Source organism: Vidua chalybeata, chromosome 1 (assembly GCF_026979565.1).
Source record: "Vidua chalybeata isolate OUT-0048 chromosome 1, bVidCha1 merged haplotype, whole genome shotgun sequence".
NCBI lineage: Eukaryota > Metazoa > Chordata > Aves > Passeriformes > Viduidae > Vidua > Vidua chalybeata.
The window spans coordinates 148169097-148184544 of record NC_071530.1 but is presented as its reverse complement, the minus strand read 5'-3'; the positions used below and the strand labels follow the sequence as shown (position 1 = coordinate 148184544).

At 41.0% G+C, this 15448-nt stretch overlaps 1 protein-coding gene across 1 annotated transcript in view; it reads left to right on the top strand.

Moving 5' to 3' along the window:
• The window catches only part of KCNK9 (potassium two pore domain channel subfamily K member 9), an 86798-nt gene extending 76355 nt beyond the window's left edge, over positions 1-10443 (top strand). The window contains exon 2 of the mRNA XM_053953803.1: positions 9602-10443. Within this exon, the coding sequence (XP_053809778.1) occupies positions 9602-10443 (842 nt within the window). The remainder of the gene's footprint in view (positions 1-9601) is intronic.
• Positions 10444-15448: the final 5005 nt, after the last annotated feature.

Below are 15448 nucleotides of genomic sequence, written 5' to 3'. Positions count from 1 at the left end.
CTGCCTCCTTACAGAGCTGCACAGGAACCTCTTCTCTCTTTCCAGCCTCTTTTCTGAAGCAGGGGATATTTTAGGGATGAGCTGAGATACTGTTCTATCTGTTACAAAATGAACTGGAGAGTGTTGGCATCTTTGATTTCTTGGAAGGTGGTAAACCAGGTGGAAATTACCTCAACTGCTCTGTTACCTTATTCAAAAGAATTGCCAGGGACTGCAGACATCTCCTATCTAAGCAGTAAAAATAGAGGCTAAGTTCAACAAGAGGAGGTTTGAGATAATCAGATCTTCTGTGTCAGATAGATGAGCAAGAAGATTGTGATTTCATGGGACCGTTTGAAGTTTTCCACTTTCTCTTACTTACTTTTTTAGTAAACCCCTTTATAGTGTAAATTTTAAACAGAAAAGAAAATGGGAAATATTCACATTCAAAGGTAAAACAATAACAAACACAAGCAAACAATGTCTCAAATATTTGTGGTTTTTTTAAGGCAACATCTTCCAAATTTTTTCTTTTGCGAGAAACAAGCAGCAGTAGTTTGATGAGCAGCAGTAGTCAAGTGTGGTTTCCTGTAAACTCAAAAATATCCCCAGTTCTCTTGAACCCTGACTTGCATCTTCATCCTTGCCGGTAGATTTCCATCACAGGCTGTTTTATAAGGTGATGGAGACATCTTATTCCTGCATTCTCTCCCATGCCTCTACATCTCACCCCACCTTGCAGGACTTCCAGCTCCTGTTTCTTTGCAGTAACTGGCCAGAGAAGGAGCTCATCCCAGCTGCAGCTGAGCCTGCACTATGTGTGTGTTGATTTTTAGGCCCTTTTATATGTATTCACAGATTGGCCAGATGGCAGGCCCAGCAGAACAGATCACTATCAAATTCATATTACAGTTTCTTCTAAGTGGTGGAAATTGGTGAGCAGCTTCAAAGTTATTGTGGAGGAAAAACAGATGGGCAGAGATATCGATATAGATGGCTCATCCTTACCAAGAAATGAGAAAAACACTGAACTAATTAGAAAAATGAAAGTTTTTTAAGCCTTGGTTTAAACCCATAAACCTATTCCTTACTGCCATAACCCAGTGGGTATTTCAAAGGCCCAAATGTGACCAAATATATGTTTTTGCATTCTATAGAAACAATAGGTCTCATAGGAGGGGCGCTGTGTCCTGCTGGAGTCTAAGTCCAGGAGGAATACAAGATCTTTTCCAGGGGAAGAAAAGAAGTCCCTAGGTCTTTCCACCTGGGGAATGTTGAAACTACCTGAGCACAAGTGTCTGACAAGAGGGGTGCTGAATAAGCAGCACCTCCAACTGCTCTGCCCCAAGGAACTGAATAGATTTGTGTCCTCACCTCCCCAGGGAGGCATCCAGCAGGGAAGAGGAGAGGCCATCCATTGTGCATGCTAGTGGTGGAGTCCAGGCAGGGAACAAGGGGAAAAGTTCAGTCTAAGCAGTCTGAGAACCTCTGAAACACAATTTTCCAAAGTGTCTGATGAACATGACCTTACTGAGAGCTTTGCAGGGACTGGGATACATTATTTGCCTTGATTCTTTGAGAATCCAAAGGAAATCTCTTCAAGAGGGTCGACTTTTTACAGAGAACACCTGACTGTATTGATGTGATCTTAAGCTGAAACCAGCCAAACCAGAAGTCCTAATTCCTACCCTGAATCAGAAATGAGCATGGCTGTGTTTCACTAAATTTCTGCCTTGGATCCCTATAGTCAGTCAGTGTGAGAAACATAACAGTCTTCCCAAGTTCCACCCTCAAGAGGACTGCCCAGAATGCAGTTGATAGCTTCAGTTCCTGCTCCATCAAGGCTGTAAGAATTCAGGGCTGTGTTCTTAAGCAGTTGCCAAGCACCCTTGGTACATTTCCTATAGTTAAGTCTTCCAATGGAACATGGTTTAGCCACATCTGGTAATGGTCAGGGCTAGGAACTGATGCCAACAGCATTTACGGTGCTGCAGAGCATCTACCATGCCAGTATTTACTGCAACTTGGTGTGGCTGGAAGAGAAACTATGGGAAAAAATTGCTACCACGAATGCTCCAGAGCAGGAGGTTCAGGTTCTGTAAGGAAGAAGATAATGTGGGATGGCTGCAGACCAAAATAGTAGAGGGAGTGAGGAAATGTGGCAGAAGAATGAGTGGCAGCAGTAGTTATCAGTCTCATCAGTTTTGGGTGAGTCCTTCAGGTCTGCTGCTGGCTGTGCTGACAGGCAGCAGATTCAGCATCCCCGGTGAGCTCACAGGAAGCACTGCTGCAGAAGCAGTACCTGAGGCCAAACTCTTGTCTGTCCCACCTCATGATGTGCATGAAGGGCCTTCCACCTGCAAGACTGGCTTTGCCTGTGTCTTCACCTGCTGCTCAGCAGTTCCCAGAGATCACAGAGAGATGACATTTCTTCTTTTTCCTCCTCATTTCCTTGCTGCATGTTGCCTGTGCCTGCTTCTCCTATAATAGTGATTTTGAAGCTGTTTTCCCTGAACATCTTGGAAGTTTGATTTCAAGATCAAAAATAAAAGAAGTCTGTCCTTGTGGTAGGGAGAAAAACATCAGTGGAAGCCTGTTGCATCCCCGCCACCCAGAATAGCAGATCTTCTGCAGGTTTGATGTAAAACAAAGCAGTGAGTGCAATCTCCAAGGTGGTGTGACCTTACTTCTGCAGCCAGGACATGGAAGCAATTGTAACAAACCAGGGATGAGCGGTGATGAGAGGCCATGCCAAGCTTGTTGAAGGATTTAGGATTTGAGGTTGCATCTGGGCATGTCAGATTCTTTTTCCTCTCCTGTGATGTCCCCGTCTTCACAACAGGAGATGATGTTATCACGTATTGCTATGTGTTCCTGTAGGGAGACATGTGCCATGCTTTATCCTGACATTAGAGTCTGTCTTTTGAGCATGGAAGGGGATGATGTCTTTGAGGTTGGAAGGGGATGTGCAAAACTAAGAGAGATTGTTCAGCTGAAGTCTACAGTGACACCAGCCAACAAGGGAATAAAAGAAAAAAGAGGTCCTGGAGATGTTTGAAGAGAAAGGCAGCAGGATTCAGGGAGAGACCAGACATGGGAGAGAGAAGAGGGAGCAGTCAGCAGTGCCCATGTGCCAGGAGGGTGGTGTAGTTGCACAGCAGCTCTCATCCAGGTAACAGCAGCTCTTGATTACCTTACAGGAGAAAGTCTTTGTCCTGGTGAATGAGTTACTACCAGTTAGCTAGATGAAGTATCTCTCTGATCCCTCCTGAAAATCTCTTTCATCTGCACCACAAAGGCCACGTTGTTTCTTCTCTCTGCTGAAAGCTGAAAGCACAAGCAGCAAATCCGTCAGACACACAGCCTGATCCTTGTGGCGGTTTCTCTGACGTAGATGAACCTCTGAAGTGAAGTGTGTGACATCAGGAAGATGTTTTAATCTGAATTACACTTGCCCATCTGAAGAACAGGTGCCATTATCCTCTCTTCATTATCTCCTGGCCTGGGCTGATGCCAGTATGAGTAAGAAGGGTTTGAGTCACAGGGATGGAGAAGTTAATTCCTTTCCTGGCCCAAATGCCCATCATGGGGATGAATGATGTGTAGATGAATGAGGAGAGAAACCTCCTCCTAAGAGAAATAGAGTGTCCCTCATGAATAATGTAGAGCATTGCTTTGAGATTCAAGACATCTAAGACTTGTTGCACAGTGAGTGCGAATGTGAATGAGGCTCAGCTGCTCTGCAGATACACTCTGGCCTGAGCACAACCTATAACTAACTCACCACTGCCACAGGTTTTATTTTTTAACACTGGCCGGGTACTTGGCCTGGTACCAATGCACATCTAGAGACAAACCTCTCTCAATCTCTGACAGAGCCCAACACAGAAAAACACTCAGAAAACCCATGCAGGCTCTATCTGTGCAGAGATGTCACACTGAGTGCCAGAAATAGATAAACACACGTACTGCACCACTGCGTAATTCCAGCAGACCCTGGCCAGTGTTAACCTCCATGTGTGGACCAGGCATGGACTTTGCCTAGGACAGTGCTGGTTATTCCAGGGGAAGCCATAATGGGCTGGGCTGATCATAAAGCGTGGACATGATGGGCTGCTGGTGGAATTCATCCTCAGAATCACAGAATTGTTAAAGTTGTAAAAGATGTTTAAGATCAAGTCCAATGGTCAACCCAGCACCAGTACCATGTTTACCATTAAACCATGTCCCCAGGTGCCAAATTCCCATGTTTTCTGTAGACTCGACTGCTTCCCTGGGCAATCTGTTCCAATGCTTTTCATTCCTTTTCATTGATTTTTTTTCCTTAATATCTAAGCTAAAGCTACCCTGGCTGAACTTAGCCCAGTTTAGTTTGCTAGAGTAGATACTGCCTTGCAGTGTTGGAGATGGCTACTATGTAGATGCAACACACTGAATATATTCAGGATTTTTCCCATAATGTTTTCTTTTTGTTATGGATTTACTTCTTCCAAGCAGTCTGTATCATTACAATAGCATGAATTTGTTTAAGACTCTTTTTGCTCTAGAAACAGTGTTATTTCAGGGAATTCATGTTGGAGGACATGACAGATGTTACAGACCTGTCTGTACCCTGCAACTGAGCGTGGTGCAGAAATCACTGATCTAGATCTAAGCAAGCTGCTCCACATGAGGCTGCAAAGTGTCAGAGGTACTTGCTTGGGGCCTGAATGCAACATGGCATTTTTGTGGATGAAAGGTCTATAAAGTCATGAGTGACACAAAGAAGGGGAATGGGGAACGATTGTTCCTCTTCTCTTCCAAAAAGGAGGAGATACCATTGCCATCAAATGATAACAATGAAAGGGAAGTAAAGGAGCAATGGCAATTTTTTTAGAGAGCACATGATTGTTCTATGAACCTTCTTGCCACAGGATGTTAGAGACATGGAAGGGACAATGCCCAAGCTCATGGAAGAGAAATCCATTTTGTGTTACTAAACCCAGCAAAAACTGGCTTAAGAAATCCCTGAGCACCAAATAATGAAGCTGGGTACATGAATTCTTGGGGGAAAACTCACATGCAATTATAGCATTCCTATGCTGCTCTTCCTCAGCCATCTGCTTGTGGTCGCTGTTGGATTCAGGGTAGCTGTGCATAGAGTTCCTCTGCATGTTCTGGTTGTGGGCTGGTACACCAGGACAATGTCTCTTTAAAATCCATAGAAAAATACTGGGGTTGTCCCCAGCTGGACCTCACAGAGATTGTAATGAGTAGTTTCTCTCTGTGTCTCATCTGAAAGGCACCATAGAAAAATTAGTATTGAAGAAGCTCTAAGAGGTTTTTCTTCAGACCTTTACAACTACACTCTGGCAAAGAAGAAAATAAAATTCCTTTTTTCTTCTAGAATTCCATGTAGGTGCACATGTTCTTTGAGACTTTTTCATCAGGGAATGGACAAGGCCTGGAAAAAACAAAGGCAGGGAAGATCCAAACATAGTACTGATTTGGAGCTACCCCTTACAGTGTGATTATTTTCTTCTCTTGCCTACACCTTCCTGCAGTTCTGCTTGGTGTCTGTGGCCCAGCTGCTCCATGACTGGGAGGAGATGGGTTTTGTGGTGTATTGGTGCTTCACGGTCCAGAACTGGAGTGACACTGAAACGTGACATTTCTTTGTGCCAAGCTATTCTTCTTGGTGGCAGCCCAGATGAGCTCTGTCTCGAAAGCTGGGAGGGGTTTTGAAAGTGAGGGAGAGTACTAATGACATTGCTTCCAATCAGAGTGAGAGTTATTTAGACTTTCCTTGATCATTCAAATGAAATCTCATTAAACACCTGACAAAGCTGCCTGCTGTGGTCACGTTGCTGCACTGTGGTACCCCAGCAAACCAGTTACTATACTAGACTAGGATGGGCAGTTTGTTCAGGTGTGGTCCAGTGTAAAGCTCCATCTATACCTTTCTTACTCTTACCTCAGCTCTGTGGCTTGTTAAGGCATGCATTTCCTGTACCCAGTACTAAGGTCTTCTGTTTGACCTTTGTTCTTCACCACAGAAGCCCTGATGTCATCATTAACATTTCTGTTTTTCTTTAAGCCTTGTGTTTCTTAATGATGACACAAAGTCATGTCTTCGTACTCTGCTAAGGGCAGTGACATTCGTGTAGAGGAGATCAGGAACAATTTTGGTAGCTGGAATCTGCTACCAAGGCAGCAACTGCTTCTGCTTCTGCCTTTACTTGATGCAAGTAAAGCCCAACTAGCTGGAGACTGACTCTGTGCCCTGTGTCCTTTTCCAGCATTATTGCTCCTTTGTGCCCCTCTTCCTCTGGCAGTTATTCACCTTCCCCTTTTTCTTAGAGGCAGTCTCTGATGTTAAGAAGACAACGACTTGTTTTAGATTTGAAGAATACTGAATTTCAGAGAACATGCACTGCTGCAGTTTGCTTTCCATGTATTATTCTGTACAGTGCTGGGTAGGTTCTGCAATGCTTAAGTAATGGAGAGTTAGGTCTGTCTTTGGTGTATTTTCATACCCTTCATTTCAGAGTGTTTGAGGCAATGGCAATTCCTTAAAGCCATGTTGTATAGGATAAATATGTGACTCTAATCCTCTATACATTAATCTATTTGTAGAGTCTTATTTCAGCTTCATGAATAATGTCCTTTCTTTACCCCAGATTCATGGTGAAAATGCAGTAAGAAATGTTTATCTGATATTGGGGAATGTGAGTATGACTTGGGGCGGAATAGAAGTCAGAATTTCTGGATTTTCTGTCTCCATATGTGAATTGGAGGGAAACTAAAGCCTGCTGGTGTCTGTGCTTCCCTATCTGTAAAACAGGGATATGGATATATTTGTATCTCATAGGATAAATAATTACAAAGTCTGTGACAAATCTTAGAAATTAAACTGTGAGATAACATGCAAACACATAATATTAATGTTTTATTATGTCCCTAAACTGTTTCTTGAGGATATATTTAATGAGAAGGATTTAGCGAGAGCAAAAGAAACTTTTTTTCACCCCAAATATTTTTTTAGAACCCAAAGTAAAAGTTGTTTCCACCAACTGCCATCTCTGCAACCATCTGGAAAATCACATTTTTGGAAGCTTTCCTTCTCTTTATCATCTGTAACTAAAGCTATAAAATAGGAAGACGTCCCTGGTTTAATTAACACCCCTATAGTTCAAAAGCTGATCTTAGTAATGAGAGGCAATTATAGCCTTTATTGAGGGATCATCAGGTGGAACTAACCCAGCATCAATCTGGTGAAGACACTTCCCTTTCCAGGTAATTTGGAAACTGCTTTTTATGATGAACAGACTACCTGGCTCAATACAACAGGTGAATCTCTTTGCAAAAGAACCTCCTATTTTGAGTTTTGTGCTTCTTTTGTAAAGTGGTTTTTACAACCTATCCATCAACAAATACCAAGTGACCTAAGAATAAATCTTTTGCTTTTTGAAGGGGATTCTTGCTGATTTTCTTGTTTTATTTTCCTTGTCTACTCTTGCTTTACATTTTGAAGGCTGCCTGGTGTTCTTATTTTAGTTCAAGTGAAAGTGCAGACATTGAGATGCAGCCCCATCCTGAGAGGAAGGTCGAATTCTGGGTTCTGCACCTCAGCACTGGTGTAGCAGAGCTACAGAAGGTCCAGAGAAGGACACTGAAATGATCAAGGAAAAGTGACTTCTGCTATATGAGTTAAAAAGGTTGTGGCTTCAGTTTAGACAGGAAAAAGCTGAGAGCAGAGATAAAGCTGAGTTTAACTAAGGTGTTCTAGCTGAAACAAGGAGATATCCATGAAATTAAAATATACCTTTTTTACATAACAGATAGTGAACTTCTGGAATTTGTTGCCACAGGAGATTGAGGAGGTGTGCAGTATCAACAGTTTAGAAAAATAATTAGACAAATTAAGAGCAGCAGGTCTATGACCTGAGTCTAAAGATAATGGGCAGGGCTCCTCAGTGGTCCTGCCTCAGTGGTATCTCATGTCAGGTCTGTCCTCCAGCTTCAGATCTGTATGAGTGCGGGTCTGCTGAATGCCCTGTGTTTTATCTGCCAGCCACCTATGGGTATCCTGATATCTCAGGGGTCTCGTATAAAGCTAGATGATTCTTTCTGGCCGACTGATTTAAACCCTCAATATCTCCAATGCGGGCACCTCCACTGGAGACAGTCACTCAAGGTGACTATCATGATTAGGATATCTTCATTTGGCTGTTTACAGGTAGCTGTCTGCCAGTGCTGTGGGTGCCTAAATTCTTCTGCAGTCAACAGATGTCTAGTCAGTCTAATGGGGACCTAATGAACATGATCAATGAACAGTCAAAATTGTCATTTCATCTTGCCAGACTTGGGATGGTCAGTGAAATAACTCACTACTGCCTGTTTTCATAGATTTTTTATTGACTATAACAGGAGTTTGGACACATAGAACACATGCAGATACATAAATGTAGGTATATCAATCTTGAACAGAGTTCTGTCCCAAGATTTCTATTATAATGATTGTAGAGAAATAGCTGTCTCCTGAGAATAACTCACTGACCTGTTTTAGACATCTCTGCCATCTCACGACAGGAACTGCCCTTGTGAAGTACATAGTTGTACTCACTGACTGTAAAGGGGCTTTAGATAGTGGTACCCACATGGTGAATGGACAGAAAGGCCACGTGTGTCCCAGCCATCTCATTTTGGAGACTTTGCTACAGTCTCTTAAAATCTCAGCTGTAAGAAATGTAGATTTTTAAAGCAATGTGATCTGAATAGGTATAATTATAAAATCAAAACAGCCCCTTGCTTATGGTTTGATTTAGAATAAAGGCTTAGCCATGATTTTACTGTCTAAAGACTATGCTATGGAATGTGGTACATCATCTATTCTTGGATTAGTTTAACATCCTGATGAAATTGCCTTTGCCATACTAACTGTCAAAGCTGTAAAACTATGGCACAAGCTGGTAAGTTGTGTTCAGTAAGTAAGTTCAGTAAGTAAAGGTAGAATGGGAATTAAATCCCTAAATTCCTATGGTGTTCCAGAAATGAGTCACTTTCATTATGTGCCTAGGAGAAAGGCTTATTCAGTATGGGAGAGTTTGAAAAGGAGTTTCTTTGGCTGGTGGGCCTGTGGATGTTGTTAACTCCATGCTGTCAGCAGACACAACATTTGAATGCCATCACAATACTCTGGTTTTGGGACAGAGCAACACTAACTACTCTCAAAAACACTGGGAAAGTCCATCTATTTCCAAAGTTTCCACTTTTGCCTGTGACACTGAACAGACATGAAATTTAATCAATGCGATATAACCTTGTTTAGGAGACTCAACATTGTTGAGGTATAACATTGAGGTAGAATGCGTTGCTCATTCTTTCACCTTTCCCACAAATGCGTGAATGTTGTTGTTCTGTGCCTTGTTTACTTCAGACACAGGGTGTGGGTGAGGAGCTATGGGGAGATGGTGTGACTGCAGCGTCCCTTCAGCTCTGGATCTGTCTGTGGCGTCAGAGCAATTTGCGTGGCTTGCGTGATGGGGGAACCGTGGCCATCACCTGTTGCCTTGGTTATTGTGTCATCTAGTGACAATCACCTGCCCTGCTGACTGTGGTGTGTTTCCATCCCCCCTCCCAGGTTACGGACATGCTGCCCCAGGGACGGATGCGGGGAAGGCCTTCTGCATGTTCTACGCAGTCCTGGGGATCCCACTGACACTCGTCATGTTCCAGAGCCTGGGCGAGCGCATGAACACCTTCGTCAAGTACCTCTTGAAACGCATCAAAAAGTGCTGCGGCATGAGGAGCACCGAGGTCTCCATGGAAAACATGGTCACTGTGGGTTTCTTCTCCTGCATGGGGACACTCTGCATTGGAGCAGCAGCCTTTTCCCAGTACGAGGAATGGAGCTTTTTCCATGCTTACTATTACTGCTTTATAACATTGACTACGATAGGGTTTGGAGACTATGTGGCCCTGCAGACCAAAGGGGCCCTTCAAAAGAAGCCTCTCTATGTGGCTTTTAGCTTTATGTACATTCTAGTGGGGTTGACAGTCATTGGGGCATTTCTAAATCTGGTTGTTCTCAGGTTCTTGACCATGAACAGTGAGGATGAGAGGAGGGATGCCGAGGAACGGGCGTCCCTGGCAGGGAACCGCAACAGCATGATTATCCACATCCAAGAGGACTCCCAGCATGGCCGGCCACGGTACAAGGCCGAAGTAACAGACCTTCAGTCAGTTTGTTCCTGCATGTGTTACAGGTCCCACGAGTACACCAGCCGGGTGGTGTCCCACCAAAATTCGTTCAGCTCAAAGCTGAACCCCCAGTACTTTCACTCCATCTCTTACAAGATAGAGGAGATCTCGCCAAGCACATTAAAAAACAGCCTTTTCCCATCTCCTGTCAGCTCCATCTCACCTGGGTTGCACAGCTTTACAGATAACCACAGGCTGATGAAACGGCGAAAGTCCATTTAAAGGGATTTGTCTTATTTTGCTTTCCTTGTTTTTCCCAGTTCTTTGTTGTTTTGGGTTTTTTGTTCCTTGAGTGAGACGGAGCGAGGCCAAAGGGAGTAGAGCAAGCCAGTCCTCCTCTGAGACTCAGCTCTTGAGCATGAAGCATGGATTATTACTGTTCCAGCAAAGTATGCCTTACATTACCCCCTTGGTGGATGTCAGAGGATTCAAGGTGACGTGAAGTGGGTACCAAATCCAAAGTTGCACACACAGCTGGGAGCCTTCATGTGCCGCTGGCACTCCTGACCTAACAAACTTTTTTCCTCACGAGCAGGTTGCAGTGTGTGTGCGTGTGCCTGTGTGAGTGCTGGGTGCGTGTGCGTGTGCGTGCGCGTGCAATTCCACAACCAGTGCCATGTGACAAAAATTAAAGCATCAGGAATTATTTTTTTCTTTTGCCCTTGAAGCAATTGTGTTCCAGCCTGCTTTTTTAGATTGCTTCCAAAAGGAACGGGGAGGGTGGGAGGGGAGCCAATTTTTTTTGTTGTTTTTTTTTTTTTTTTGCCAAGAGAAGCATGCGCCATAAGCAGTCAATATACCAGGTGTATCATGGTAAATTTTTTAATGCTAGATTTTAGATTGTATTAACATTAAAAAAAAAAGGCAGGAGAAGGATCATTTTAGCTTGCCAGTTCAAAATTAAAAAAAAAAAAATAAAGCATGCACTTTGTAAAACTGGTATGCATAACAAAAACACAAGAAAAACTAGCAACGGAACTAATAATCAAAAGCAAATAACCATATTAATTTAAATATATTTAATTTTATAATTTTCAACTGTTCCAACAATTTGCAAGGAGAATTCCTAGGATAAATTGGAAAAATTGTTGGAACAGGAAAGTGTATTTTGTTATTTTAATTTTATTTCTAAATTATTATTATTATTATTATTATTATTATTATTATTATTATTATTATTATGTGCAGCAATTACCTGCATGAATAGGATTTATATTTTTTGGAATGCTTGGTTAAGATGGGTATAAATAGGAGGATGTATATTTTTTTCTTATATAATAGTGACAGGGCATTCCTCGTTTTAAATAAAAAATACAGATGATTGTCTCTAAATGCTTTTGATTTGTAAATAATGGAAAGCCTTTGTTGGTCTCAGGAAGAATTCAAGGGACAGTATCTTGTGTTTGGCTCACTGGGAACTTGTGAGATTAGATGTGATATTGCTTTTTTTGCTAGGCAAACGCAAAATGCATTTAGCAGTAACAGGCAAAAATCGTTTTACTCCAGTGTTTGAAGGGTAACAGCAGGAGCAGTTGTGTTGGCAAGTTGTAGTGGAGGATGTTGAGACCATGTCATAAAGTTGTTCCTTGGACATTGTCCATCTCTCAGTTGTTCATCTGGACCAAACAGACTTTACAGAACTTAATTAGAGGCCTAATCCAGCTCCCTTTTAAGAGAATAGGAATTTCCAGTGATTACATGGGATTTAGTGCTTTTGGAGATTTATCTTTGATTTTACAAGGGTAGGACTGGGAGTTTTATGAGCCTGCACCTCTGTCTCTGATTTAATTCTATCTTTTAAATCACTTTCTGTGTTAATTTGCCATACAAAACCCATTTCTTTTTGGCACTAATCACCTCCTGCTGATTCTACCATTTTGTGCTCTCAGTGTAAAAGCAATAATCCTTTTTTTACTCTTAAAACTAGATGGTGTGTGCCCAGCTCTGAGCTCTGTGTGCTGATGGATGTTGATACCTTCTCAAAGAGACATTTATAAAGAGCATTAATAGGAAGAAATAAGGAGTGTCATTCCTCCTTTGTTTTCTTCTCCTTGGCTTTACATGATTAACTATCAAATATGCTCATGTTCTCCACATCTGTCTTTCAATAAGTAAATGACAAGCAAGTTATCCATGACTTTGACTCCGTTATGCAGCTTCCTTTGGGTGTAGAAATTGCTGTGGCATGAAATCCTCCATTAAGATTGGTGAAGAACTAACAGGATTCTTAACGAGGATGGATGAGGATGGACTTTTTCAGAGTAATGTGTGGGGCAAGCTGGGTGCATCAGCGCTGTGCTGCCAGTACCATGTCCTAGGGCAAATGCTGATGGCAGAAGGATCAAAGCAAGAATACCTAAAAAAGCAGTTTCAGGATGTGTTAAACCACCTCAGTGTTTGACACCTCGAAGCTGCTTCCCCCGACAGCCAATAGGGTTCACAGTGCTCTCCAAATTCACTTTTTTCATCTTTGTTTGTTATCCCAGAAGTGAAAAAAAAAAAAGTATGTCTCTTTTCCTGCTATGGAGATAAGAATTATGCCTGGAATATGCACCTCTATATCATGTACAGCTGCTGGGTGTATTTGACACTGCAGAGAAGCAGGAAAACTTTGGAGTTTTAGAGTTGAATTCTGTGCCTGGCAAAGGAGAATTTTGGTAACAGGACATTTAGAAAAATCTTTAAAAAGAAAAAAAGCAGTTGTGTCTTATAAAACATTGCATAGATTTTTTTTCTTTTCCTTTAAGAAAGGAAGAAAATATTATTTCTGCTGCATATAAAAATCATCTTTAAATGTCCTATAAAACATGTTGAACTGGAGAGGTTGAAAACTTAACATACTCTAGCTGATTTGTTACTAAATTTTCCCTCTGGAACCATAAATGAAAAGTCAATTTTAATACACAGGGTGTTTAACCAAGGGAGAAACTTACCTCAGCATATCATGGGTTATCTGCCACTTAGAATCTTTGCATTTAAACTTAATGGCTTTATAATAGCTCTGCTTTAGCTTAGTTGAAGTTTGTAGATGTAGTTCAAGAAATCTGTGTATGTTGATATGAAGGGGCCAGAGTAGATGTCCGTAAAAATACTTTTAAATTTAAAAGCTATAATGAGTGTGTATGTTTGAAAATGTTTTGTCTGAATGTATCTGCATTCATTGTGATTTTCAAATAAGGTTATTTGTTTTAGTTTCTGGCTGAAGAGCCTACAATTCTGTCCAACCTATATTTTTGCCACACATGGGATTTTGAAATAGCAGGATGTTTCTTTTGCAAGGAAACTCTTGCAGGACTTTGCTTTGTGAGCAGCCAGACACAAGAATCCTCACATGTGCACATCAGAACAAGAGCCAAATCTGCCTTTCTCTTTAGTTGTTTTTATGGTTCTTGACTGATGTGTGAATAATGGCTTGAGCTGTCTGGAACTGGAACAGACTGAATCGTGAAAGGGATGCTTTTGTCCAAGGTTAATCCCAGCTTTTCAGTTAAACATGAAAAACCAATCAGTGAAAGGTGAGCTGACTTTTGTCGGTTCTGTCTCTGACTTCTTATTGCCCTACATGATTTCTTCTCACAACACTGCTTTTCACAGAATATTTTGGCTAGTACATCATTTGGTTTATTCCACTTAAGATATTATCTCTTTCAGAACAATTTCTCTTGCTCACTACTCGCTCTTTTGAAATTCAGCTATGAGCAGGTAGTAGTGGTACTGCTTATGACTAGACATCCTAATGTCTGCTATCACTTTGTAATGCATTCTTATTCCCCAGAGTCTCATTTCCCCTACCATTCCCTATTATTAAGCATTAGAAATAATAATAATAAATCAGATTAGTCTATTTATGTCACACTAATGTGCTCTTCATCAAAACAACACAAATTTAGCTCCCTGCTGTCGACTTTGATTATATAACAACCCTATTATGCTATAATATTTCATATTATCATCAAAGGGAAAAATCAGTTTGATCAGTGAAGCACCAAAATAGCTTTGACTGCACGTGCTGTGATATGGAAACAAGAGGAACTTAATAGAACAATGCAGGCACAAATCTTCACTTGGTCTTCATTACTGTGTAAGGAATATCCTGACAGATCTAACAGGCACTGCTTTGCCAGAACTTTGTACATGCACCTGCTTTACAGGGATCTTGTAGTGGGGCAGCCCCAGAAGGGGTGTTTGGATGTTCCTGGAAGAGTTCAAAATAGCTTATTGGTTGTTAGTGAATGGAGAAGATGTGCAGTGACCTCCAGCAATAAACTTCTGTTTGAACTCTCTGTAACAGCTCATTAGGTGGAAATAGACATTATTAAGAAAAGAAAAGAAAAGAAAAGAAAAGAAAGAAAAGAAAAGAAAAGAAAAGAAAAGAAAAGAAAAGAAAAGAAAAGAAAAGAAAAGAAAAGGGAAAAAAAAAATAAAAGGAAAAAGAAAAGAAAAGAAAAGAAAAGAAAAGAAAAGAAAAGAAAAGAAAAGAAAAGAAAAGAAAAGAAAAGAAAAGAAAAGAAAAGAAAAGAAAAGAAAAGAAAAAGAAAAGAAAAGAAAAGAAAAGAAAAAGAAGAAAAGAAAAACAAGAAAAAGAAAAGAGTGAAGTGACCACGTTAATCTACTGTATTGTACATTTTCTCATTAGTTCCCTAGTGCTTTGATCAATGAAATGCCAGGGCAGTAATCAAGATTATTGTGAATCTGACCTAAGCAAGGAAATTCCTTGTTTTCTCTGACAGATTTGGAAGTTTTTGTTAAGGAAAAAATAAAGCTTGATTTGTTGTTAAAAGCTTAAAAAGAAGCAGTCAGTAGAACCAAGATGGAGCATGAAAATGTTCCAAAACCTTTTCATGTGTGCAGACCAGAAGGCAGGGGTTTGGGTAGAATTAGCTTTCAGCTGAAGTTTATGTCCTCATTTAGCTTTATGTAATATTCCTGTTAATATTAAGATCTAATTAAGACAGTAATTTAAAATCTTTATGAGGAAGCTGGATGAGAGAGATGTGTTGGAGTGTGTCCATTACACTAATGTTATGGACTTTTTCATGCATATTTCAACAAGACACTATTACTGACTGGAATATTGCACAAATTACCATGAGAATCACACCACTGCTACTTTCATCAGCCAGAGATGTGTAACACTCACAGAACTGAAAAAGAAAATAATGCCTTTCTGACCAGCCTGCTGTCATCTGACTTTTTATATAAAACTTTATTTTGGGAACTTCAGCAA